General features: G+C 40.1%; 1 protein-coding gene across 1 annotated transcript in view; it reads left to right on the top strand.

The window, feature by feature from the left end:
• Col19a1 (collagen type XIX alpha 1 chain) overlaps positions 1–27,758 on the top strand; it is a 331,952-nt gene that overhangs the window by 257,646 nt on the left and 46,548 nt on the right. The window contains exons 18-34 of the mRNA XM_036167742.1: positions 1,265–1,327; positions 5,512–5,547; positions 7,020–7,055; positions 7,157–7,210; positions 7,903–7,956; positions 9,349–9,402; positions 10,062–10,151; positions 11,595–11,639; positions 11,749–11,826; positions 16,162–16,197; positions 16,305–16,358; positions 16,446–16,508; positions 17,861–17,902; positions 21,292–21,396; positions 21,504–21,557; positions 21,812–21,865; positions 26,886–26,939. Coding sequence (XP_036023635.1) covers positions 1,265–1,327; positions 5,512–5,547; positions 7,020–7,055; positions 7,157–7,210; positions 7,903–7,956; positions 9,349–9,402; positions 10,062–10,151; positions 11,595–11,639; positions 11,749–11,826; positions 16,162–16,197; positions 16,305–16,358; positions 16,446–16,508; positions 17,861–17,902; positions 21,292–21,396; positions 21,504–21,557; positions 21,812–21,865; positions 26,886–26,939 — 972 coding nt within the window. The remainder of the gene's footprint in view (positions 1–1,264; positions 1,328–5,511; positions 5,548–7,019; positions 7,056–7,156; positions 7,211–7,902; positions 7,957–9,348; positions 9,403–10,061; positions 10,152–11,594; positions 11,640–11,748; positions 11,827–16,161; positions 16,198–16,304; positions 16,359–16,445; positions 16,509–17,860; positions 17,903–21,291; positions 21,397–21,503; positions 21,558–21,811; positions 21,866–26,885; positions 26,940–27,758) is intronic.

Genomic DNA, 27,758 nt, shown 5'->3' with positions numbered 1-27,758 from the left:
CATTATCACAGTGAAATCACTCACCAAAGACTTGTGTGTAACAGATAAAAGCAAGAGACAGCTCCATCGCTGGTCAGGGGGGCTGGGATCACCCTCAGTGCCTCACTCAGTACATTAGAGTGCTAACCAGCAGTTACAATGAATGGACGAAGTCACGTGGATCAAATGACAGGTCTTAAAAACAATGCTGAGGGAAGAAAGTTGTATTCAAGATAAATCTCTATGGAATTCATCCTACATGTTCAAAAGAATATATTATTTATAACTCTATAGAGAGAGTAAAAGTAGAAAATGTCAACTGAAACGTAAATACTGAATTCAAGAGAGTTGTTTGCTCTAGGATAAGAAGACAAAGGGAAATGTGGAGAATTTCTTGTCCATGATTTTCTTAAATTGCTTCATTTTGAGTATTTAATAGTAAAAGGTTTGCCAGAGTCTCCCTTGTTTTCTGTATCTTTGAAAGTTGAAAAAAAAATAAGAAAGCTATATACCTACAAATACAACAATAAACATTGCTTTACAAAAATTCACTTGAGGTTGGAGGAAAATTTTTCAGAATGGTATGTCGTCTAGGGTTGTGTCTAACATAAGAATCACAATTCAGGGATCCTGGTAAATGATGAGCAGAAGGAGGATGCTGCAGTTCTGTTGACTGCTCACTGATATAACTCCTGCTGACAAGGATGCTCTCTCCAACTCTAGTCTCTGAAAACACTCTTTCTATGTCACATACAAATCCTTCTTCAACATTTTTGACCAGGACATCTTAGACATTTCTAAGCGGCTGCTGTCATCATATCAAGAACGACTTCTGTCCACAGCCAGTCATCTTCACGGCACGGGAAATGCTGGGGACAGCTGGAAGACTCATTTTCCTCTATGTGATCACTGATTCTCCCCACCTAAAATAAGAAATAAGTCCTTAAAAGAAAACAAGAGCAGACTGTTGTGTCATTTAAATGCACAAAATAAATAATGTTTTTAGTGTGCCAGAACAAAAGTGTAATTCTTTTCTCCTCTACATGTCCTGTCCTTGAAAAATAATTAACATTGTTCCACATTAATTTTAAATGTCCTAATGAAATGTTATGGATTTCTAAAAGACCTCAGGCATGGAAGAGTGCAAAGACACCTTACTGGGCAGACAGCCTGACTAAGTTCAGAGCTTCATTGGACCCAGGCAGGATTCTGTGTATGGGTGAAGGAAATGTTTCTCTTCCTTCACTCACTCATGCGGCTGCTCTCTTCTGTTTTTTCTTGACAGGGTGACTCTGGGATGCCAGGATTTCCAGGGTCTGACGGCCCTAAAGGGCAAAAAGGAGAGCCTGTAAGTATTTTATCTTTGAGGGCAGGGGGAGAAAGAAAAAAATAGATGTAGAATTAAAAGTATTTTCCCAAACCAGCCCCAAATCCATGGCCCTTTAATTCTAACACTCTGAACAGCATTGTAAATCAGATTCTGAAGCAAGACCACACCATGCCAGGCACCAAAGCTTCTATATATTAACTCACATAACTCATATAAAAGGTCCCTTAAGAAGTAGCCCATTCTATACATCGGTTAGGCTGGTTCCAGAACCCAGGCTTTCAAACCATTTAAGTTGCCTGGACAGGACTGAACACCATATCTAAAATAAGAAACCCAATCAATATATCAAGACTGGTACAAATTTATCTTAAAAATTGAAAATGCTTCTCTCTCTGCTCAAACAATTGCTCTCAGTACACCTCTGAAATTATTTTTCTTTCTGGTTTTTTTATGTGATCAAAGTGACTTCACAAGCCACCTTCCAATATTGCTGTGGCTGGTTTCTTTAAAAAACTTTTCTTTGGGTAGAGGAAAAAAAAAGGAAGAAAGAAAAGAAAAACCCTATCACATCATTTATATTCAAATAGGGCCACTGAAGAGATTAAAAAAGCCTAGTTACAAGAAAAAGAAAGTTTGAACATTGTGTGTGTGTGTGTGTGTGTGTGTGTGTGTGTGTGTGTGTGTGTGAGTGAGAGAGAGAGAGAGAGAGAGAGAGAGAGAGAGAGAGAGGATGTGTATATGGTGTATGTGTGTTCTTGAACCTGGAACTCAACACTTTGGCAAGCCTGGCTAGCCAACAATGTTCTGGAATCCTGTCCCTGTGCCTCCTTAGTCCTGGGATGGCAAGAGTGCACTGCCATCGCCCTGCTTTGACGTAAGTTTTGTAAAACACACACAAGTCTTCAGTCTTAGGCAAAAACCAGGATTAGCATATGTCTCGCCTTTTTTGTTATGTGTAGCACATCTTCTTAAATTGCTTCACCCATGTTCCAGAGAGAGTTAGGGATGTGGGTTGATTGGAGGTAAGGAATGGAGAAGTCACTAAAATACTAGCATGACAAAGAGAAACAAGAGGAAAAGCACTCCATGCTACCAAGCCGAGCTTCACCTCTGCACAGCTTCACTTAGACATCTTCAGTAGTCCTGGTAATTGTTTCTGGCAGCTTTGAAATCACCACTGCGCCTATGGACCCTGATTATTGACCTTCCCATTGCTTATCTTTGATGTCCTGTCCAGGCCTCCCTAACAGCCTCTAGCAGTGTTCTCCAGCTGAGGATTCCAAAGGGTCTGGGAACTATTATGTGACTCTTCCCCCAGCTCACTGCTCCTGTGCACCACTCAGAGCATCTCCTAACCTCTCCTTGGGCTCTCTACTGTCTCCCCACCCAGTAATTGCCCACTTCAATTGTAAGTTCCTGGATAGACCATGGAGGATCTGACGAGTAAGACACAAAGCAGAAAAGAGTTTTCTGTGAGCAATAGCTGTGCTCTGAAAACGTTTGTGTAGACTCAAAGACTGAGAGTTCTAGATCAAGAGTTGTGGATGGACCGGAAGCCTACATTTCCCACAAGTGACACCAGTGCTGTTGATCCAGCATCACAGAGGGGTGGAGTAATGCATGGTTCCTAGGGGTGAGAGGCCTTTATCTTCTTAAGGATTCCCTCTGGCTTTCTCTCCTGCTTTCAATGTTCATGGGAAGCCTGGCTGCCCATGTGGGCCAGTGTTAGCCCTGTCCTTTTTATTCAGTAGAAATGAACTCCTTGGACTGGAGAAATGGCTCAGTGGTTCTAAGCACTGGCTGCTCCTTCAAAGGACCAAGGTTCAATTCTCAGCACCCACATAGTGGCTCACAATCCAGGGAATCTGGTATTGTATGGTGACCACTGTGGGCACCAGGCACACACATGGTGCACAGACACCCATGCAGGCAAAACAACCATACATAAAAAATAAAAATAAATATTTTTAAAAAGTAAGTAAACTTCTTTTTCCCCTAACTTCTGTCCTGGCCAATCCCCTCTTAAAATCTTGATTACTCTGCTTCCTCTATGAGCATTTTTGCTTGTCTTCCTGTCTTCCCACAAGTTTTACATTATTAGGCAGAACATTTAGCTCTTTGTTGTTTCAACCTTTTTGTTCAAGAGCAAGATCTAGACTAGACTCTGCATAATAACCAGGCAGCTCATAAAGAAGAGTAGTCACCATCTAAAGTAGAATTTTGAACTAATGTTGTGAACAGCAACATCAAAATGGCCACATGCCCCCCACTATTGGGTATTTAGAATGTGATGACATGTGCAACATGTCAGAATTATAAAACATGTGTACAAAAGGATCAAGTTAGAGTCCACAATTTTATAAGGAAAGGGGGGACTCAAAAACTTCCAATGACTACCCCCAGGTAGTATTCAGGAGAGAGAAGACTAAATTACAACCTAAGGTCAACCAGATTCCTACAAACTACATCAGTCAATGTAGGCTTTGAACCAGGCTTCGCAGCACAGGCTGTTATCCCAGCTATTCAGGAGGGATAAGGCAGGAGGATCACAAGTTCAAAGCTATCCTAGGATACAGAGTGAGTTCAAGTCCAAACTGGGCAATTTAATGGAAACTAATCTCAAAACTAAAAAGTCACATGAGAAGCCTGAGGGCATAGCTCCACGTTAAAGCACTGGCCTACATTAATCCCCAGGGAGTGGGGGGTTCAGTGCAGAGTTCAAGCTTGCAGTGACTCTGGCAAGAGTGCTATGACCTAAGTAGGAGCAGAGGTGGAAGCCATGCAGCCCACTGCGCATGCCTGAAACCTGAGTAGTTAAATACATAATTTCAGAATGAAAATATGAAAAGCAAGACTACAAACAAGGCCCTGATCTAACATGGAAAACTTAACCCATAATAAAAGATGGCATCGTGTTAGGTAGATAGCAGTTTGTGTGGTTACACCAAGTAACACTTATGTGGCTTCAGCCTGAGAAAAGTTAGCCCCAGCTCACACTAGAAGCTTGCTTCATTTGGAAGAGGCTGTCGTTTGCTGGCGACCACACTTAGTCACCAAGCTGATTCAAATCCTATGCCTTCATCTTTGAGCACATGCAGACTTCTCAGTCACCTCTAAAGAGGAGGTGAGTCTGAAGAATTGTGAGGGGGTTTCTCACAATTGAAGGTAGCTCATGTCATCTCGGATTAGAAGTCATTACCAGAATTAGATACACTTTCCAATAAAATTTCAAAGGAGCTAGAAAGCATAGAAAAGGCAACCCAGAGCCCATTGTGCCTAGCACAGCATGTGGGGCATGTGAAAAAATCAAAGACAGGCATTCAATAATCACTCGTCCTCCAGGAGTGAGATATTCAAGACACTAGCAGTCCCAAAATAAGGTCCCACCATGATGGTTCCTACGTTCTTCATCATTTTCTTTTGTGAAAGAGCTTTTCAAAGTTTATAGTTTCTGTCTTATTGGCCATTCACTCAATTCAAATAATAAATACATCTGATTTTTAAAACCAAAGCAGGCTGAAAGAAAAAGGAAAGACTGCCCTTAAAATCAGGCTGCCTGTGTTTCATAATCTTGGAGAAATTATTTTACTTTTCCATGCCTCAGTTTCTTCAACTGTATATAGCTATAATAATAGCAAGTTCTCATTGATACCTGAGGATTAACCATGGTGTGTGTGTGTGTGTGTGTGTGTGTGTGTGTGTGTGTGTGTGTAATCAGAGGGTTGGTAACACAGTGACAGCAAGGAGAGTATCAGAAGTGGGGGTGATGCTTCAAATCTCTCTCTCCAAGGGACCTTCATCCTAACCCCAATAACAACCACCATCAGTTCCACCCACTTCATTACAGCATAACTGACTCTTTAAAGAGCTTCCTTGAAGTAATGCTTCCGTGTGTTGAAATACACAGTTAACCTGCGTGGGAAAATCAAGTGAATACCTGCCATTTAACACTTACCTATCCCATCGCCCTCCAACTGCAGGTGAATGCGTGTGTGTTCATCTTCATTTCATAATAGGAAGCTTTAGCCTTGGGCTGCACTTCAGTTTTGACTGCTGTTGGGAGCCTCTAAATAGTATTAAGATGATTAACTCGGTGCTCATTTGGGAATACAAAGGAATCTGTGCATTTGTTCTCACTTTCCCCGGTCAGAGCTGATTTCTAAGGGTTTATAATTGATTCTGGTTTCTACCCCTTTTCCTAGGGGGAGCCTTTAACAAAAGGTGAAAAGGGAGATAGAGTAAGTAGATGTTTAACGCTATCTTGGGTTTTCTATTTTATTGATTCTCTCTCCAGTTTATTGTTTGATACCTAATAGATTTGATAGAGTAAGTTTCCTGAAACTTGTATTTTTCCTCTGATGTTTTTACTATCATCTTTAATCCTTGGTAAATGCTATCTTATGGTGCTACTATAACATGTGTATTTTTATTTTACATTTATTTGGGGGAGTGGTATGTATGAGCCATATTTTGTATGCATGCATTGGTACATATATGGTGGTCAGAAGACAGCTTGTGGGGACCCATTCTCTCCTTCCACCGTGTGGGTGCTGAGGACTGAACTCGTGTCTTCAGGGTCAGCAACAACTGGCTTCACTCTCTGAATCATCTCACCAGCCCCATTCTGGATGTATTTAGCCTCCTGCTATTAGTGGTTAGGCCCCAGTGTCATAAAAAGTCATCAAGTAAGAATATCTAAACTGTCAGGTGGTGGTCGTGGTGCATACCTTTAATCCCAGCACTTAGGAGGCAGAAGCAGGTGATTTCTGAATTCAAGGCCAGCCAGCCAGGGCTACACAAAGAAAACCTTGTAACACAAAAGGAGGAGGAGGAGGAAGAGGAGGAGGAGGAAGAGAAGAAGATCTAAACAACAAAACTAAAACAGGCAATACGGATTTTCAAAAATTTTGTTAAAGACACAAATTGTACTTTCAAGTAAGTCATGGAAAATAAGAAGATATTGTGCTATTTTATGTAATCATTTTTCTGTTTTTATTAAGCACCTGGGAGCAGAGTCACCAACACACACCTCTTTGAACTTAGCCTCTTCTATCCCGCCTCTCATCTGGCCATCATTTGGTGGTGAATGATTCATTGCTAACGTGCCATGACATCCTAGTTAGGGTTTACTATTGCTGTGAGGAGACACCACGGCCAATGTAACTCCTACAAAGAGAACATTTAATCGAGGGGGCTCACCTACAGTTCAGATGTTTAAGCCATCATTGTGGGGAACATGGTGTCATACAGGCAGATGTGCTGGCTGAGAATCCTACATCTTGACTCAGAGGCAACAGGAAGTCGACTGACTGTCACACTGAGTGACACTTGAGAAAAAAGACTGCAAAGCCGACCCCACAGTGACACATTTCCAACAGAAGATGTGGCCCACATTAAAGATGAGCCCTCCAGCCACAAGTTCTAGATTAAAGGCCTCTGTCATCCAGCCTCCTCCAACAAGACCACATTTCCTAATAGTGCCATTCTCTATGAGCTTATGGGGGCCAAATACATTAGAACTACTACACATGATGTCACAAGTGAAATTAAATGAGGAATTCTATTACTTATTAGCAATTGCTCGATTGCACAGCTCCCATAATGCCCACCTTTGTTGTGTGCTAACTAGTAGAAAGTCAATTAAACTATCAAGATGTCTGACCCCATCTGGATTCAGGAATGAACCATATGGCAACTATTTTATTGACAGGGAGAAGCTGGCGTATTAGGACCACAAGGCATAAAGGTAATCAAGCCCCCTGACACTTTTTCCGTCACAGTTGCAACCTTAATGAGATAGTGAGAATGATAGAAACGTTTAACTTTCCTTCCCACTCATGCATTTAGGGAGAACCTGGAGATGCCGGTCCCCCTGGTTTAATGGGAAGCCCGGGGCTCAAGGTATGCACTTCATATATTAAGGTGTATAAGAAGTCACTGTTGGGAAATAATGTGGGAATTACAGCCATCCTATATTCAAAAAGGCTTTAGTGTGCCACTCATTTTCTTCACAGATGTTCTATGAGATTTTTATCTTGTTTCCATGGTGACCCCACCACCACCACCACTACCATCACCACTGGCTTCATTTATTACAAACATAGGAGCTAGGCTTTTTGGTATATAATTCTTTTCCAGAGCAAATTCACAACAGCATCCATAAAAGCTTTAAGAGTAAACAATGTCAGTTAAATCTATGACCCTGTGCCACATTCTTAGCAAGACAAGGATTCAGGATCTGTTTCTACACGAAAATTATGCATCCCTGAGATACTTGAGTTTCTCAGAGGGAATTCTCCAAGAGTGTTTCAAGAAAAAGCAGTTGAGGGAGGTGTGAGAGAGAGTCTTGGAGAAGGCTCCCTGGCAGTGCATCAGGTCCATTACCCAGTTATCACCTGCTAATACAAGCAGACCCATTAAATGAAACATCTCAAAACTGTCTTGCTAAGCTCAGAGCACATGTCAGGACTATGCAAAAGGTGGGATGCTGAGAAGTCCGTCTCTTCCCTCGAAAGGGCACATAGCATTTCACCAACATTCAGACGCAATCTACTTTTATGCAAAATTAAAGTATATGTCATCTTCTATTTTAGGGTCAGCAAGGACCTGCAGGTTCTATGGGGCCCAGAGGACCACCAGGAGATGTTGTATGTATAGTATCTTCAATATTTTGAAATGGAATTGAAATTAGGGCATGTCTTAAAGAACATCAGCTAACGATCTGAATTATGCTACACTTCCCAAAAACATGGGTCACTGCCACCACCCAAATCGATCACTTCTGATGGGGGGGGAGGGTGCTACTAGGAAGTCCTTTGGAGTGGAGCCAAAAAAAAAGCCAATCTTTGAAACTCAAGTTAATTCAATTGTCAGTAGTCAATACTACTGCAAAATAGAGGAAACCAGAAATATCCAAAGAAATAAGAAAAAAAAATCAAGGAAGACAGCAAGCATTTCCAATATGCTATAAGATAGTAACTGAAGTCGGTTCTCTCTCTCTCTCTCTCTCTCTCTCTCTCTCTCTCTCTCTCTCTCTCTCTCTCTCTCTCTCATGCACGCATGCACACAGGCACATACACACATCCTCATACTCTTTGGAAGCAGATTTCCACCCCTTGGATAATCTCCTAGCCTCCCCATGTGAACTGAGAGCTTACCATCAACTAAGAGCTTATTAGATCAAAATGGAGACAATTCCTGGCTATCACTCTCAGGGACTCTCTGCCCATGACTACGACTTTAGCTGGCAGACTTGAGATCGCTCCTCTTTTCACCATCTTGGGCCCATGACCTCTTTCCCTGCTCTCATGCTGAGTTCATGAACCTCCTGGAGGCTACGTCTTAGCATCATAGTGTCCTTGCTAATTTGAACATTCAATCCATAGGAAAAGGTTTTTGTTTGTTTGTTGGAGACAGGGCTCCTCTGTGCAGCCCTGGCTGTCCTGGAACTCTCTCTGTAGACCAGGCAGGTCTTGAATTCAGAAATCCACCTGCTTCTGCCTCCCAAGTGCTGGGATTAAAGGTGTGCACCACCAGCAGCCTAGAAACAGTTGTTTTTTTTTTTTTTTATTCATCCTTCAGGCCAATTATTGTACCACTTCAGTGATATTTCATGGAAAGACACCATAAAAAAGAAAATGCTGATAACACAAAGTTAACCACAAATTCCTCTAGTTAGACTGAACTGTCAGTCCTAGAACAAAAAAACAAACAAAAAAAAAAGAGCCACTGTGACTAAACATAAAATATCTTGACTACTTAAGTTGGACTGTGGTGCCACCAACCACCACCCTCCCTCCTCCTCTTACCAACTGTATGGGTGGAACATTCCAGTTCTTTTCTGTTTCCCAAATAGCCACATATCTTCAGATAACATTTGAAGACAACAAGCCACACATCTTCAGATAACATTTCTCCTTAGGCCGAAACCGACATTACCTTTTAGATAGATGTTAAAATTCAGTCCTCTTACAAGGTAGACTGCTATTCCATTAAGAGATATCCTAACTGCTCTTTTCCTTTAATTCTGTATTTTCTAGGGATTGCCAGGAGAACATGGTATCCCAGGGAAACAAGGCATTAAAGGAGAGAAGGTACAGTTTAGACTTTATTTTTGTATAAGATGTAATTAAATAGAAAGAAGAAACCAAGTATCCTAAAGTCATTGGAAAAGCAAAACATTAGCACAGGGCTTGAGCCTCCCAGGATCTGTCAGTGCAGGGGACTGACATGCATATAAACTGTGATAAGGTGCCCCTGGTGTCACGCATCATTGCAGCCATGGGTATGGCACCAAAACTCCAGATGGCAAAAAGAGCTGACTTGTTAGGGCTGAGTTCAAGCTATGAATTCTCAGAAGTCTCTCTGCCTTTTATGACCTGTTTGGATGTGTGTGAATGTAACATGTCAATATTGAATCATCCTTGGGGAAAAAAAGGCATTTAGATCATCTAAAGAGCTTCAGGAATAGACACATGTTTTGTGTCCATATTTATGCACAAGTTTGTGTTTCCTAGTACTCTTAAAATTTATGTAACAGAACTCATTTCAGAGCCTGAATGTATTTAAAATAACAAGGGCAGGTCCTAGAGTGAGCTAGGCACTTGGTAAATGCTTTTGAGGGTCTCAGTACAGAAGTGGGCATAAGAATGAAGTTTGACTGACTGTGGAAACATAAAGCAATGGAGACAGCTGTCTCCAACTTCCCGCAATTTCAGCCCAGAAGGAAATAATCTCATCTTGTTTCCCACAGGGAGATCCTGGTGGAAGGCTAGGCCCTCCTGGACTTCCGGGTCCAAAGGGTGATGCTGGGCCTCCAGGGAAAAGCCTGCCAGGAAAACCAGTAAGTATTGCACTTTTACTAGGATTGTTCCTGAGTGCTCATTTACTGCTAATTCTGGGCCCCCAGTTTCAAGACACCAAAAACCGAAATAGTCATCTTATACCCTAGCTCATAAAGGTAAAACAATTTGAATGTTTGATGCAAGCCAAGAGGTCTCTGCTGCAGAAGATGCACAGCAGGCAACATTTTACAGATAACCCGAAATGTTTGAAAGGCCCCAGCACCTTATGCAGTGATTCCTTAGGGATGAAAGAATCTTTAAACACTAGCTGCAAGCCACAGACCTTACTAGGATACTGCCTTAAAACACATGCTCAACAGTTCCCTTCCAGAATTTGAGGTTATAACCACAGACCATCACTCATAGAAAGTGTGTGTGATCCATGCTGCACTCAAGACAAGGGAAACTGTATCACCAGGAAACCCAAAAGCCAATATGCTCATTGGATTTGCCCATTCCCCTGCCCTTTATAAAAATTATTAATGGTGATAATTCTGAGAATTATTAGATCTTTAATTTCACAGATAAAACCTTTTATATTTTGAGCTCATTATACAAAATCTATAACCATCTAAAATTTTCTCTCTGTTCTTAATATGAGGTTTACTTCAGTAAAATGAAGGATAACAAATCATGTTTTTGAATTATGACTTTAACAGGGTCTATGGAGGGTCCAGCCCCTCAATAGCCTTTTCCCATGGTCCAGGAAGAATCTATGACCAGCTGATAATCCAATCTTTGATGATATTAAATGAATCTATATACATGAAAATCTATAGTTCATACACTTTATTTTTCTGAGTCAGTTCTCTTGCCACACCGCTTCAGTTCTGTTCTCACACTCAGCCCCTCTCTGTCCCTTCTCTTCCTGCCCTCTTTTGCTCTCAACCTCATCTTCAGCCTCTGATCCTCCGTCCATTTCATTCCTTCCTCTCCTACCCTCCTCACCCAATTCCATCCAGCTGCAATCTCCAAAAACTATGCCTTGCTGCTTTCTCCTAAGGCTGAGCAACTCTGCTCTGAATCTTCCTCAAATGCTTCATTGCACCTGCTATGCAAAAAACCCTTTTGTTCTGAGTCAAATGGTCTGGAATGACACAGCATCAGGCGGTGTCTCCAGAAGGGAGACCATTTGCTGTTATGGCCTAGGATGCTTGAGAAGTATTTCATATAAATACACTGTTAGGAGTTCTTGAAAGCATACATAGCATACAAGAAAATCATTGCAGGAGCTGGCTAACATATATATAACAGCTAAAATATCACCAAGACTCCTTAAGCCATGGCTTGACCTCTAGAAAAGTCCTTGACCTTCCAGATAGTAGCTTTTGTCATAGTAGCTGGATTCCATTACATTATTCTGTGGCTTGCAGCATGATTTCTAATTTTTTTAAATTATTTAGAAAAATAAATGTAATCATCTTATTTTTTTTTCCTTTTAGGGATTAGATGGAAATCCTGGAGCACCTGGTCCACGTGGACCAAAGGTATACAGATTTCATAGCTAATTTTTACAATAATTAATAATTAAGAAAATGTAACTGAAAAGTGCACCTGTCTTGAACCTCACACTAACAGGAGCACCTGCTTTTACAGGGTGAAAGAGGACTGCCAGGTCTCCATGGCTCCCCAGGGGACACAGGCCCACCTGGGGTCGGAATCCCCGGCAGGACAGTAAGTGATACTCAGTCAAGTTATTGAAACCCAGTTGGTTACATTTTTGTCTCCACTCTTAGTAAGTGCAGTGCTCAAAGTCTTACATAAAGCAATAAGACAAGAGAAAGAAATAAGAAAGATACAAATAGGAAAGGAAAGAATCAAACCATCCCTGTTCAGACACTACTTAACCCTGTGCTTAAAAGACCCTGAAGACACTGCTGGAAAATTCTCAGAGTGGTAAAACATTTTCAACAATGTAACAGAATACAAAATAAGCATTAAAAAGTACTAGATTCTCTATACAGTATTAAGAAAGCTAATAAGAAATATCATGGGGAAAAAAATCTCACTCAATTAACCCAGGCATGGAAGTAGAGGGAATATATCTAAAGTTCACCTGACTAAAGAGGTCAGAAACATGTTCAATGAAAACCTGAGGTACTTAAGAAGACACCAGGGGTTGGACACATCACTTATGCTCACAAACTGACAGAATTAATGCCATGATAATGTCTATGTTACCAAAAGCCACCCATGAACTCAATGTAACCGCCGTCAAAATTCCAATGATGTTCTTCACAGATCTGGAAAAGGCAATACTAAAAAGTATATGGAGGCACAAAAGACCCAACCAACAAAAACAATCTAACCAGAAAGAGCAGTTCTAGAAATATAATACCTGATCTCAACTTATACTGCAGAGCCATAGTGTCAAAGCTGCATGGTTCTGGCAGAAAAGATGTGTAGACCAAGGGAATAGAATAGCAAATGCAGAAATAAATCCACACTGCTACAGTCACATAATTTTTCATAAAAGTATCAAAAGTATTCATTGGACTAGAAAATATCCTCTTCAACAGATGGCACTGGGAAAAACAGATCATCACATATAGAAGAAAGTAGGTTTGTATCACATACCCTGAAGAAAAATCATCAAAATAAATCAAAAATTTTAATATAAAACCAGAAACTACTAGAGGAAATATGAAAAAAAAACTCATCAAGATATAGATCTCTGTAAAACTTTCTGAAAAGAAATCTAGTAGTATATAGAAAGTTAAAAATTGATAAATGGGAGAATGTGAAGCTAAGATGCTTCTGTACCACAAAGGAAGTAACTGCCAGACTGTAGAGGATGGCAAAGATGGCATCCTTGTGCTAAATATTTCATACAAGGGTTGGGGATTTAGCAGTGGTAGAGCACTTGCCTAGCAAGTACAAGGCCCTGGGTTTGATCCTCAGCTCAAAAAAAAAATTTCATACAAAAATTAAAGGCCAAAATAAATATAAGTAAATAAATAAAATCCTTTAACTCTTTCATCAATAATGGGCTAATGAACTAAATAGTTCTTAAAAGAAGAAATACAATAGCAATAAACAGCTTTTAAAGTGGATAACATCCCTATCCATCAAAGAAATACAAGTGAAAGCTGCATTTGGGACTGAGAAGATGACTCATGAACTCATGACTCATGAGGAGATGAACTGTGTGAGCTTCCCAAGGAAGTGAGTTCAGTTCTCAGCACCCACATCAGGCAACCCACATCATCCTGTAACTCCAGCTCCAGGGGATCCAACACTGAGATTCCCCTACATGTACACATGCATCTCTCTCTTCTCTCTCTCTCTCTCTCTCTCTCTCTCTCTCTCTCTCTCTCTCTCTCTCTCCCCCAAATAATAAAATAAATATTTTTTAAAAACCTTTTAGATTCCATATTATGCCAGACAAAAAAGCTATCATCATGACAAAATCTAAATATTGATACTGTTAGTTATTTGGCTGCACTCTTACCCTGCGAGGAAATGTCACGAAACACAACAGAATCTTCTAACAAGAGTTTTATTAAGATAGGAAAGAGAGAGACAGACATGAACAGGCCTGCGGAAAACACACATGATCAAGAGAAAATGGAACTGGGGAATATGGCGCTGGCTTATAAAGGCTGGGCCGTGCCTGTGTACACATGTTCATGTGTCTACTCCACACATGCACGTAGATCACATGGTTGCACTGCGCGCTTTACACAAACACACCAAGCAACAGGGTCCTGGTCACGCAAGACATTTTGACCCAGAAATGGCTATTTTGACCCGGAAATGGCGAGGCACAAGTGTCTAGGTCCGCCAGGCATGCCCAACCATGGGGCATGGTGTGAATTCATATCAGATACTGCTATGAGGAAAGTGGTAACTCTTACCTACTACTGGTGCAGATGTAAACTCCTACAGTGTCTACAGAAATCACTAGGAGGGCTCTCAAAAGCTAAAAATAGAACTATCACATGGCCCAGTTATACTACTGTTGGATATATACCAGAAGCATTCTAGCTCAGCATACCACAAAGAGACTTGCACATTCATATTTAGCTGTTCACAATAACTAAGAGATAGAACCAGCCAGGAGGGTTTCTCAGCAGATGAAGAAAGTGTGGTGTGTATACACAAGGAATTTTATTCATCCCATCAAGGAAACATTTGCAGTGTGACATTTGCAGAAAAATGGATTCAACTGGAAAATCATCATGCTACTAAGTGAAATAATCCAGACTCAGAAAGACAAATAGTCCATGTGGAGCTGTGTGTGTGTGTGTGTGTGTGTGTGTGTGTGTGTGTGTGTGTACGTCACGTAGGTAGAAATGCAACCATGGGAGGAGAAGAAAAAGAGTAATGAAATACATCTAACAGAAAAACACAAGGCATGTTTTGTGGTGAGGATGGAGACCACCAGGAAGAAGACAGGCCAGGAGAGTGCATTGGGGGAAGAGAGCCCCATAAGAGCAACATGTGTTTTTAAAATGCCATAATGGAATCCATTACTTTACTCACTGCTTTTAAAAGATAATAAAAACATTATATCAATAACTCACTAAAGAGATAACAAGTTTATAGGGAAAAAATACCACTTAAGGGCACAATAAAAAGGCAACAAAAGGCTTTGATAATAGTAATGTTGTGCATATTTTTAAATAAGAAAGAGAACCCAGCAAATGTTGGTGCCAACTGCCTAAAAGAAAAAAAAAAAACAAAAAATTTTAAAGATGGGGTCTTGCTCTGTAGCCCTAGCTGGCCTAAAACTCACTATGTACAACAGACTGCTCTAGGACTCGCAGAGATCTGCCTGCCTCCAATTCCCAAGTGCTAAAATTAAAGGCATGCACCACCACAAATCCAGTGCCCCAAAGATATACATAATCCAAGTGAATGTCACTGGGTTCTTGGTTAACTTCAACCTAACCTGAGTTATTCCAAACCACAGCATTCCAGAAGTAGAACATAACCCCTGTACTGCTAGTTAGCCATCTACTCCTGCCACTGAACACTGGAGCCTGATGCTCCTTTCTTTCTTTTTTTTTTTTTTTTCATTTTTCTTTATTAAGAAAATCTCTACTCATTCTACATACCACCCACAGATCCTCCCTCCTCCCTCCTCCCAACCCCCAGCCCTCCCTCCCAAGCCACCCCACATCCCCACATCCCCACATCCCCCAAATCGAGGTCTCCCATGGGGAGTCAGCAGAGCCCGGCACACTGAACCTAGGCAGGTCCAAGCCCCTTCCCACTGCACCAAGGCTGCACAAGCCATCACACCACAGGCACCGACCACACTAGTGGAAGCCTGCTGTTTCTTAAGAGGAAAAGGAGGGCCTACAGGTGTCTGAACCAGCTATTAGCTTGGTGTTTCTGTGGAACTCCTACTGTGGGAGCCTTATCTCTGACTCTTTTGCTTGTTCTCTGGGACTCTTTTCCTCCTGCTGGGTCACCTTGTCTAGCCTTGATATGAGGGATTTTACGTTGTCTTATTGTATCTTGTTTGGTTGTTGTGTCTTAGAGGCCTGCTCTTTTCTGAAGAAGAAGCCAGGGGGAGTGGATCTGAGGGAGAGAAGAGATGAGGGGAGCTGGGAGGAGTGGAGAGAGAGGAGACTGTGGTCAGAATGTATTGTATGAGAGGAGAATCTACTTTCAATAAAAATAATTAATAAACAAATGAATAAGAGGAAAATTATTCAAGGAAGAAATGGAAGGAGGCCCAGGCCTCTGAGCTCCATGGGCAGTTGGTTTCTGGTCTGACAGGATTTGGACACATTGCTTGCACACTTCTGAATGTGCAGCAGCAGAGTGGAGTGGAAGAAACACCCAAGTGTGTGAGCGAAGTCTTGTACTTCTAGCCTTGAATATCTGGTTCTTTAACTACTGCTTGAGGTCGTGGTGAGCTTTCCAGAAACCATGGGCAGGGCTTATAGAGCTTTCAAAATGTGCAAGTGTCCAGCCCTGTTTTTCTGCTAGGTGAACAACAGGGCACTTATACACAGCTCTGGCAGAATCTGGGAAATTCTCTCTCTTTTTACCCAGGGCTCCCAAGGACCAACTGGAGAGCCAGGTATTCAGGTAAGTGACATCACTAAATCACTCACAAAATAAGTTTAGTTTTCTTGATTGCCGGAATTTACTCAAAAGAATATCCTAAACAACATTTTTTTTCTTCATTTTTCTAGGGTCCTCGAGGTCTACCTGGATTGCCAGGAACTCCAGGGACCCCAGGGAATGACGTAAGGATCTTTCCACGACTCCCATTCCATGTCCCTTTTAATCTGTTGTAACTTGCAGAAGTTTGAATAAGTGGCTTCTGTTTTTAGGGAGCTCCAGGGAGAGATGGAAAGCCAGGCCCCCCAGGCCCCCCAGGCCCCCCAGGTGACCCGGTATGTAGACAGGCTTTGCCTGATTTATGTATCTTTAATGCACCCAGAAGCCAAACAGCCGACCAAGCAAATTTTGCTGTCCAAACTAATTACAATGCTCGGTGACTGCTTGGTGATTTTGTTTATCCCCATTATTTTGTAGAGGGGGGAAAATTCAGGCTGGGTCAGCATTATTGTGTATGTGTGATGAATACTTATTTCCTAAGGGTATAATTCAGTGGTACAATTTTGCCCCAGGCTGAACCTTAGCGTTTAATGTCTTTGTTCCATGGAAAATTGAGATAAAACAGATAGCCACAATTTCTCATCTTTCTAATGCTAGTGAGTAAATGAATTTCATTTTTCCAAATGAAAGTTTGCAGGTAAGTTACCTCCAATGTGGTGCAATATCCATTGATTGTGTGCCTCTGAACAGATGAGATGATTAAATTATGAAAATCGGGCTGAAAAATCTCAGAAAATGCATTTAGATGTTCACCGTGTGTTACATAGTGTTATTTCAGTTCAAACCTTGCTATGAGTGACAGTCAATCCCTTTAAATAGCCTCATCTCCAACACTTATATTTTTGAGAGGCCATATGGCACATGGCATTGTATTAAGAGTTTTGTATAATGAAATCCAAATCTGGCCCCTTGCTGGGTCTTCACATCCCTCTCACCTCCCACACGGCTTGTGTCTTTGAGCCTTTAGAAGCTTCATGCCGTAGCATGATCCAGCCTTCCTTTAAGTCCATCACTTTCCATTGAGCCCTCATCTCAAATCCTGTCCACTGTCACTTGGGCTTACACAGTGTTTCTTTGAAAGGACATTTTAGGACCTGTGGCCCAAACACAGCCCGCGTTCCCCAGGTGTCTGTCTTGTCCCTTGTGGAAGTATCTTTAAAACTTTTTATAAGAGCTAATTTTAAGGCAGACTCACCATATCATCTTCCTATTTTTCAGCAGCCTGATAATGCGCTTGGTAAAGGAAGGATTTCCTTTTAACAAATGATTAAATAAAACATCATATTACTTAAGAGCAACAACACAGGGAAATCATAATGGTTACCAGGTCATGAAACTCCAAAATCCAGGTGTGTGATCAAAACAATGATACATAGGAACCTGCATGATCTTGGTGAAGGAACAGTGAACACCCTACTAGTCTGGCTCTGTCTGTACTGGGTGTAGTTTCACACCATGGAACACAATGCTAAGCGAATGAGTCTGATGGTGAGACTCACCATCCCCAAATTTCAATTAGCATGGCACTTTAAGAGAAAAGTACACTCATCCACTTCTCTGTTCATGTTTATTGTGTTCATGTTTATGTGACTATCCATAGATTTGGGTTTCTCTCTCTCAACTACAGATCGCACTTCCTCTCTTGGGAGACATTGGCGCCTTGCTGAAGGTATTCTTTTGCTATAAAAGAAATTACAGATTGGTGTGTAGAAAAGGAACTTTCTACCAAAGATAGAATTAATGAACTGTTCGGCCCAATAAAGCAATTTAAATTCTAATGTTAGCAAATATTTAAGAGAGAAAAATGCACATGTCTTGTTATAACTTGCAGCATTTACACCAATCTTACCTCTCCCTTCCTTCTGGCTCTCACATTGTGGAGACGGAGATGGGGGAAGGCAGGATTGAGATGAAATGCAGGAAGGGTGACATCATTGATACCTTTAAGTAGACCCTGCCACCTCTGCAGCAATTGCTTTCTCTTCCTGTCTCTTACCCACTCTGGCTCACTGCCCCGAAGCCTGTCTGCCACACTGTCATCTCTGGTCAGTATCAAGATAAAAATCAGTGCCACTAGCTTACAGATTGAGTTTTTATAACATGGAAGTTTACAAAATGAGCTATAAAATTCCAAAGCCAACAAACTCCCTAATATCTGTTACCCTGTTAAACAAAATCATCACTAATGATTATCTACTCCATGAAGTAGCTTGGGCTAAACCTGGTATCACACACCTGTAATTCTAGTCTTCCAGAGGCTGAAACAGGAGGACAGCAAGTTACAGTCCAGCCTTAACTGTGCAGAAACACACACACACACACACACACACACACACACACACACACACACACACACTATGGCTACCATTTTTTTCTTAAATACTTTGCTATGTTTTCTCAGTAAGAGTGAGGGATCTGGTAATGGATAAGGCTATGTATATATTGTCTCTGTGCAGTCTAGTAAGAGCTTGTGAACTCAAATGAAAATGTAGCCCTTCATTTTACTCTTATATTTCCTATATTTGGATGAACAGAACATGTTTGCATTCACACACCACTCACACTTCACAGGTAATTTCACTTATACAACTGGTGTTTATTCTAATGATTTGCCTAATGACTTATATGTAAACGTGAAGAGTTGTAGCATTGAATCCATCAAAAGACAAGGTCTACTTTCAAGAAAAAATATGTAAATATAAGTATTAATATCAAGACTTTTTAAAGGGGTTATTAGGAACTCAAAAAAAGTAGCATTTTCTTATAATACAGATTATTTGTAAGGATTTCAGAGAGCTCTCATATTGAATTATAATTATATGCCAGTCAGTGCAACCTTCCATATTTCTTTCACATTTAGTCTTTACCAAAATGTTATAAGCTCAGTCTGGAGTGTAATTCTCACTCATTGAAGATACTTGAAGTCCCAAGTGGCTAAGTAATTTGCCCAGGCATATAACTAAAAAGTGTGAGGTTGACATAGAAATACATGTCCTTGGTTATTAAGCTCTGGATTCTTTGTAACAGCAATAATGTTATAACTGAGAAGATTGTAGAAATTAGATATTTGAATTCTTGAAGAATGAGAAATTTGTAGACTTAACCAGAACTGAATGTTCTGACAGAATATAGGGTGACTCAGAGAACAGACAACATGCTGAGTAGACCCTGCTAAGAGGAGAACCAGGCCCTGGGGGGGGGGGGGTCTCAGGGATGTGAGGAAATGGCAGTCTTACCAGGGAAGCCTCCTCTAACACACCACACTACTCTTCCAATCCCAGAATCAGCTCAGTCAGGGCCTGACTCACAAAAGAGCGGGCTGGTGGGAAGCAGACAGGGAAGCGTGATCCCAAAGAGCTTTATTCAACAGGAGAAGGGGAAACAAGTAGCCCCAACCAAACCCCAAATTCAAGAATTGGTTTAGAGATTGACCTGTGAATGCAATTTAGTAACATAATGCTGAATCTGGACCGTGTAAGCCAGTCCACTAACTGAAGCTCCCTGTCTTGAGCCGTTTGCAAGCTGCCATAATGCGAAAAGCAAACCATCCCTCCCAGGCCTTCTAGGTTAATCTGTGTGCCAGGTTCTCTTAGAGTGAGACTGTGCATCAGCTAATGATTAATGCATCTTAATCATTTCTATAAAATAATACTGAGTCATTTTTTTCAAGAACCTGTATTGAAATCAGTTTCCCTTGCTTTATCTAACTGAAGAAAATGAGACCAAGATCAAATGAATCTAAGAAGTTTCTGTTGAGTTAAAACAATTGTCGTTCTTTATCATTTTTAATTTTTTTTCCTATTTTACTATTTCACTAAAATCATTAGTGGAATCATCTGTCTGAAAATGTTTCTGAAATATACATATATGTATATATATACGTGTGTGTGTATGTATACATATATATATAATTCATCTTTTTCATACATTTTGAAATATGGAGGCTCTCTTGATTCTCTTGAGCCCCACCTCATGGTGGTTCTATGAATTTTATGTGTATTTTTAAATTCTTCTATCAGTGTGGCAGTCCCATGAAATGACGTAGGTTATATAATTGTTTGATAAACTATATACATGATTCTGGTATCTTTTAACACATTTGGACCCTAGAAAGAACCATTGCAGAGTTTAATCCAGCATATCTGAGGCAAATTGGCTTAGAATCTTCTCAACAACACACCAAGTTATGTGCTAAGAAATAAATTTCTGGGAACCAGATATTTATTGGGTCAAAAATATTGGTTATGAATTACTTTACTCTATCACTGACTTTTCATCAATGGCAAATCTCCATTCCTTTTCTGCTCAATGATTCTTCCCACTACTGAAAACAATGGAAAACAGGAGGGTTTTTTTGGTTTTGTTTTGTTTTGTTTTGGTGGTTTTTTGTTTTGTTTTGTTTTGTTTTGTTTTGGTATTTTGGTTTGGTTTGGCTTTTTTGTTTTGTTTTGTTTTGTTTGTGTTTTTGTTTTGTTTTGTTTTCCTACTCTGTCACCTGTGCCCTTCCTCAGTGGTCCTTAGTCTTTCCTGGTCATATTTTTATTCCGATGTTTTATTTTGTTTTTTTTAATTTTCACAGACATTTTCCCCAGCTACGTGATAAGACTTTGGTTTGTCTTAGGAGTGTAGACACTTAGATCTGAGCCTTTGCAGATCTCCTGAAGACTGTGAAGTCAGCAGAATGGTGTTACAACTGAGGGCTCCCATCTCCTCTTGGATCTGGGTCAGGTCCAAGGTTCTCAAGTTCCCATTCTTCCCAAGAATGCCTCCAGTGACAAACTCACTATTTATTTGGGATTTTCCTTTGAAATGGCATCAGAGATGTGTGTGTGGTGTTTTGTTTTTAAGCAAAAGTTCACCAGTATCATAAATGAAGATTACCAATTAGGCTTGTCAAGTGTTTACCTCAAAAAGCCATCTTTCAAGTTGGACAGACAAGTCTCTTCAAGTAGAGTAGCCTCACAGTTGCTCATTTGACAAGGGTTCAAGTAGATCAAACCTCAGCTTCATAAACAGGTCTTGTGAGCCTCTCAGTTAAGTTGTCTTTATGCACTCTAGAACTTCTGTGGCAACTGTCAAGCCAATGTCCCCGGGCTGAAAAGCAGCAAAGGGGGTGCAGGAGGCACCGGGGAACCTGGGAAATACGATTCTGCAGTCAGGAAGGTGAGAAGTTTGTGGCATGCCTGAGGGTCCTACAGCACACCCACTGAGTGTGCACACCCACTGAATGTGCACACACCTCTTGCAGCTGTTTCTACTCTGTCTTCTAGGGCGATGTAGGGCCACGGGGTCCTCCAGGAGTTCCAGGCAGAGAGGGACCAAAGGTAAGGAATTACCTTCTGTCCCTCTGTGAGATTCTCAGCTACATGAAAACTAGATAATCCCATTTTTAAAATGCACTACTCCATATGAAACTTACTTTGGCAATGTGGGGCAAAGGCCATTTGCACATGCTATTGGTTTGTTCCCTGACCCTGTCCAAATGACATACCCTAAGTGTTATGATGGGAGATTTCTTTCTTTTGTTTCAAATAATACTGAAATGGTCCAGTGTCAGCTGAAGTTACTGTCTTTTTAGGGAAGCAAAGGAGAGCGGGGATACCCTGGAGTTCATGGGGAGAAAGGTGATGAGGTAAGAGATTCTCTGATAAAACAGTCAGCTTCTGCTTCTCTCTGATTGATTCAATGAAGGAAAGACACTGAGTTTTCACTAATGCATGTTTGATACCAAGACCATTGGAAACCAAGTATAGTTAGATGTTTTAAAATAACACATTTTGGTATAGATGCACATTTATCTCTAGTGGTCTGGATGTGGAGACACAAAATTAAGGTTAATAATTAATATGAAAGTTACGGGGTTTCCATTTTCAGGTAGCAGGTAATTATCCTAGTTCTCACAAGAAAAGAAAGAAGAGTGAATTCACTAACAGAAATCTCAGGGTAGCAAAGAGGTAGAAAGCATATACCATGCAAGCATACGCATGCTGTGCAAGCATAGAGTTAAGGGCAGCTCCAGAGTCCAGCCAAGAGCCAGGAGATAACTCTGTACCATGACTGAATGTTAACAATCTTGGTTTCTCTGTGTCTCTGCTCAGCTTTCAAACACTTGGGAGAAATAAACTGTGCTAAGGATCTATGCAGACTAGTTCAGGTCAACAGCTCACCCACCCCAGGACCAAGCACCCAACCGAACATGTTTTTAAGATAATATGTGATTTTCTGACTATAAGCCATAGTGATGCTCAGGATATCATTCTTGCCCTGCATAATTCACATTAACTCTTAGAAAAACCAATTAGAATGATGAATTGCTGTTAGTTTAAACTGTTTTGGGTGCTAATAGTTCTTAATGAAAGTAAGAAAGCCATCTGGCATATATTAACCTTGATGGTTGTGTGGGAAATTATGACACTATAAGATAGATCTATTTTCCTGGTTAGAACTGTATTTCACATTACAAGTTATCAGCATTTATTATTGTTTTTATTGATATTCATTGTGTTCTAGAAACCTTCAAGATTTCCTTGGGATTGTTTTCCAAGTTAAAAAATTAAAGAATAAGAAATACAACATTTATTTTCATTTATAAATAAAACATTAAAGGCATTTTTGTTTTTGAAAACAAGTAAGAATTAATGAGCTTTTGTTTCCTGGAGTTCCACAGAAGGTTTCAGTAAAGTATAAGTGCAGTAATGGGCTTTAACAGGCAGGCAGATTCAAGATGTGGGCTTTAGAGGCAAATGAGAAAGGTAATAAAAAAAAAAAAAAGATTGAGAAATAATCACGATTTGATCTTTTTGTAAGTTACTCTGTTACATTCACTAGTCGTTAAATGTTATTGATTCTGGGGGTATTTTGCTGTTTTGGTGAGCTGAGCCCATGGTTAATATTCATTAATATTTTAGTGTGTTCTTTCCTAGGTACTCTTGTGTACTCTTTGACATGGACCAAACAAAATTCTGCAGAGGACTCAGTAGAGTTCAGGAGGCTCTTTTCCCTTGTCCTCCACATCATAAGCATAATATGAATAAACCTGGCCCAACATACTGACTCAGTCCAGCCTTTTGAAAGGAACAAGACAGTATACCTTTTGGTTTCCACACAGATCAATAACAGCAAACATAATTGCATTATCTAGTTGGACTCAGAGACTACCTTAGTTACATACCTTGTTGATTTGTTTAAGTGAATCAAATGTTAACCAACTGGCCAGCAGATCGTACTCTCTTAACGAACATGCGTTGTCTCTACTGTTACAAAACCACAGACAGCTGTTGCTCATTCAGTGGAAGAGGTACAGAGGGAAGAGCAAATCTTTGAGAGCTCTAGTTTTATAATCTTCAATTAAATTTATTAAGTTAGAGGAATCACTCATTTGTGGTTCTTTGAAAAGTGGCCTCCTCCAGGTTCTTCATATACATATGTTGGATGACTCGGCATCAACTTGCCAAGGTGCTAACAGAGCACAGATCCTGCCCTTCCTTTATGTCTCCATATAATATTTTACAATAATAAATGACAAACAAGACATGAAATACCATTCATCATAAAGAATACAAATGGTGGTTGAATACCTATACAATGGATTTTAATTTGTGTTTGAATTTGGCACTGTGTGCTTAACTTGACTGTTTTGGTCTTGAGTATCTGTCTTCGTGAATGGCCATCTTTGTCTTACAAAATCGTCTTATCGTCCTTTAGGCCTCCATAGCAGCTTTCACTCTTATTACACAATTTCAGGGAGCTGAGAGAGAGACTGATGAGAATCATGCTTTTCACTTATGCAGCAGAGTCTATTTTAAAGTTTAATGCGGCTATCAAAGGTTAATGAGTTCCATGCTTACAAATTAGACAATCTAAAACCTCACTCAGCATCTCTTGGTTCATTCAAAGTAGAGACTTAAAGTAGCAAAAAGAGGAAGACATGTGCACATGCATATATGAAACAGGTACATGCAGAAAAATATGGGAAATGTAGATGTTTTAAGATAAAGAAATTTATGATACATGTGCATAAGCTTCAGTCGTTGAAAAGTACCATTCCCAATGGAAAATTTTCCTTTCCGCTTACAAAATTATGAATTTGTTTATAAACTCGTAAAAGTAAAACTAGGAAAATGAAGAGAGCCAGTCCATCATAGTAACGTGAATGGGCCACACATGCACATGTATGTGTAAATGCAAACATACAGTAAGCCAATGGTATTGATAAGATCTTGAAGAAAGAGTGACTATGTTCTTTAAAACAAATACACAGAAGATTTTTCCCAAGATGTATTATTCCAGCACACTCTAGGAGATTCTTTCAGTATTTCTTCACATCATCCCTGTCTTAGTTACTATGGCTGTGAAGAGACACCATGGCCAAAGCTACTTAAAAAATTAACGTAATTGGGGGCGTGCTTACTGCTTCAAAGAGTAAGTCCATAATCATCATGGTGGGCAGCATGGCAGAAGGCAGAAGAGCATGGTGCTGGAGCAGTAGCTGAGAGCTTGCCCATTATCTACAAGCACAAGACAGAGAGAGGGAGACTTGGCCTGAATGGACTTTTGATACCTCAAGCCCCACCCCCAGTGACACACCTTCTCCAACAAGGCCAATCCTTCTAATCCTTCCAAAACAGTTCCACTACCTATCAGCTACGGACCAAGTATTCCAATATATGAGCCCATAGAAACCATTCTCATTCAACCACTACAGCACCTCATGAATAAACCTGAAATGATATGTGGTCTCATTTGGTATTGTATACACAGAGCTTATTCTTAAGCCCATTGGTAAAAAGAACCACGATCCAGATTGGTCCTGTTGACGTCTCATGAAAGATGCAGCCACTTTACCACAGTCATTTCACTGTCCCTTTGTATAAGTAAAAAAATTCATCATTTAAAAACAGTAGGGGGAGTTCCATTATAATAAATAATATCAAGGCAGTGTAAAAAGAATACTCTATCCAATAAAGGAGATTAAATCTTGAAAGAATGGGATCATTCATCCAGAAGTTGGGTCTTGTTGTTTGGTTGGTTGGCATTTGCACTGCTGGAGAACAAAGCCTGAGCTTTGTGACCACTAGGCAAGTGCTGTACCACTGAGCTACAAGCACAGCCCTTCAGTCTAGAACTTGACACACTTCACGTTAATCTGAAACCACAAAAGGGTGATTAATTTATTTTCTCTGATTTAAAAAATGATCTAAACTGCTTATAGAAAAATTGGCAAAGACACAAAAAGCATAAAAATCCTAAAACTCCTGTCTGTTTCCACAACACACTGAGGTGGTTATGAGAGTATTGTGCATGACCCATAATCCAAACCCTAGAAACCCTCTGAAAATCCTGGAAAACTCACTCGGGCTGGGAGTAAATGCACCTGACACAAACTGACACAGGTCTGGTCTGTGTTCTCTGTCCTACCAGAACATCACACTCAGCTGTGGAAGTATTTATGTGTCACTAAAAAATGCTACTGCAGATACCAGGGGCATTGTGTCACACCACTCACAATGGATGCAGCTACCCATGCAAAAGGAAAAAAATACCAGAAAATCCAGAATTCTGAAACAAACCTGTTCTCAAACCTCAAAAATTAAAAAAACAAAAAACAAAAAAACGATCTATTTGGGCTGATAAAATGAAAATTCATTCTCACATTTAAAAAACACATAGCTAACCATTTAATAATTTAGCTTCTACACTATGTAACATTTATGACTTCTATTTTTCTGTATCATCCACTGGTTTTCTAAACAGCGATTTAGTAATTGTAAAGCTTTCCATAATGTGGGTTTCATGAGATTTATTCAACTAATACCCTGTAGTAGAACACCTGGTAAAGAAATAAAATTACCTTACGCATTTCTTCCCAAGTACAAATAAATGTGCCAGATTTTTTGTCTTTCCCATTTAATAATTGTCCTACTAATCCAAGGAAGAGGGGCAAAGACCTTCTCTTTGATGCTTAAGCCATAATTTTACAGTTAAATTCACAGAGAATTTTTGTTCTTGTAATGAACTGAACAGATAACCTAAACATATCATAAAACATTTTCTACTTTACTGGTAGCTGGATGAAACTTTGGTTTAAGCAAGTGTTTCTCTACTGGCACTACACCAACCCAAAGCCTGCACTTCCAGCTTTAGTAGTATAAAGTTCTCAATGACAACTACTGCTGGTTTGTGGATGTAGAACATCAGAAATGGTCTATGAGTCACCAAACATATTAAATTACCTTTGTTACAGATTCCATGTCATGGCATTTTAGCTTATCACCCTTACTCTCTGAAGTTGATATTTAGGAAATGGAGAGATGTCTCTGGTCTTTCAGATGTCTCAGAACACTTTATGCTCTCCAGAAAACCCAGGTTTGATTCCCAGCCCCCCAAATGGTGGCTCACAACTATCTGTAACTCCAATTTCAATGTGCTCTTCTGGCCTCTGCAGACCAGGCACACACATGGTACTCAAACATACATCTAGGCAAACACCCATACAGATAATTTTTTTAATTATGTAGATATTTATAAGTTGTGCATATTAAGTTTCTTGATTAGTTAAATTCTATGATTAATTTTCAGTAATAAAAATATTTGAATTGCAAAAATGATTTGTTCCTGGCAATAACCTTTATGATAGGAACTATTTCTTCCAGGGTCTTCAAGGAATTCCTGGCCTCTCAGGAGCTCCTGGCCCAACTGGACCCCCTGTAAGTATTTGATAAGACTATTCTCCTCACAGGTCATACCTGGAGGAATGATACAAGATGTATTAATAATATTCCTGTTGCCTTTCATGCTCCATATCTCTCTGTAGATCAGCCATTGCCTAGAAACAGCCTTCTTCAGCACCTCCAACTTTCATCTAAGATTAGTTAAGCCTGCTTACTGTCCTAGAGACTTCTTGTCAGAATTTTTGCCAAGCCAAAGAGCATCCTCCCACTCTATTGGAAACAGAAACTGGGTGTATACTCAAGTACATTCTCCCCTTAGTTATAAATTTTGGTACTAACCTTGGAAGAGACATTCAGATGCAACATAAACTGAGAATTTTCTAAAGAAAAATAACAGGCCAAAGATTATCAGCTTTAATTTGTTTTATTCCTATATCTGAATTTAAAAAAAAAAAAAACTGTTTCACTGCCCTTTGAACACAGCAATATGGCCTTTGGGTTATCTTGTTTTCCTGGAACAGAATCTGTTATCAGTTCCTACCGGCCAAACCCAATCTCTTATTTAGTGTTTAATACTAAGCAATCCTAAAGTTCAATTGCCAGATAAAACACAGAACACACAATCACACTTGAGTTTCAGACCAACAAACAATGTTTGTAGAAGTTGGTCCCAAACAATGTGTTTTCCTTGCTAAATTAATTCTCCCAGTTGACGTCTTTAATTCTCTGTCTCTTCCTCCTCTTAAAGGTTCTATGCCAGTAAATTCTTTCTCTCTCTCTCTCTCTCTCTCTCTCTCTCTCTCTCTCTCTCTCTCTCTCTCGGTTTTTCAAGACAAGGTTTCTCTGTGGCTTTGG

Source organism: Onychomys torridus, chromosome 18, assembly GCF_903995425.1.
Source record: "Onychomys torridus chromosome 18, mOncTor1.1, whole genome shotgun sequence".
Taxonomy (NCBI): domain Eukaryota; kingdom Metazoa; phylum Chordata; class Mammalia; order Rodentia; family Cricetidae; genus Onychomys; species Onychomys torridus.
The sequence above is the reverse complement of the archived record's forward strand: the minus strand, read 5'-3'. Positions and strand labels throughout refer to the sequence as shown.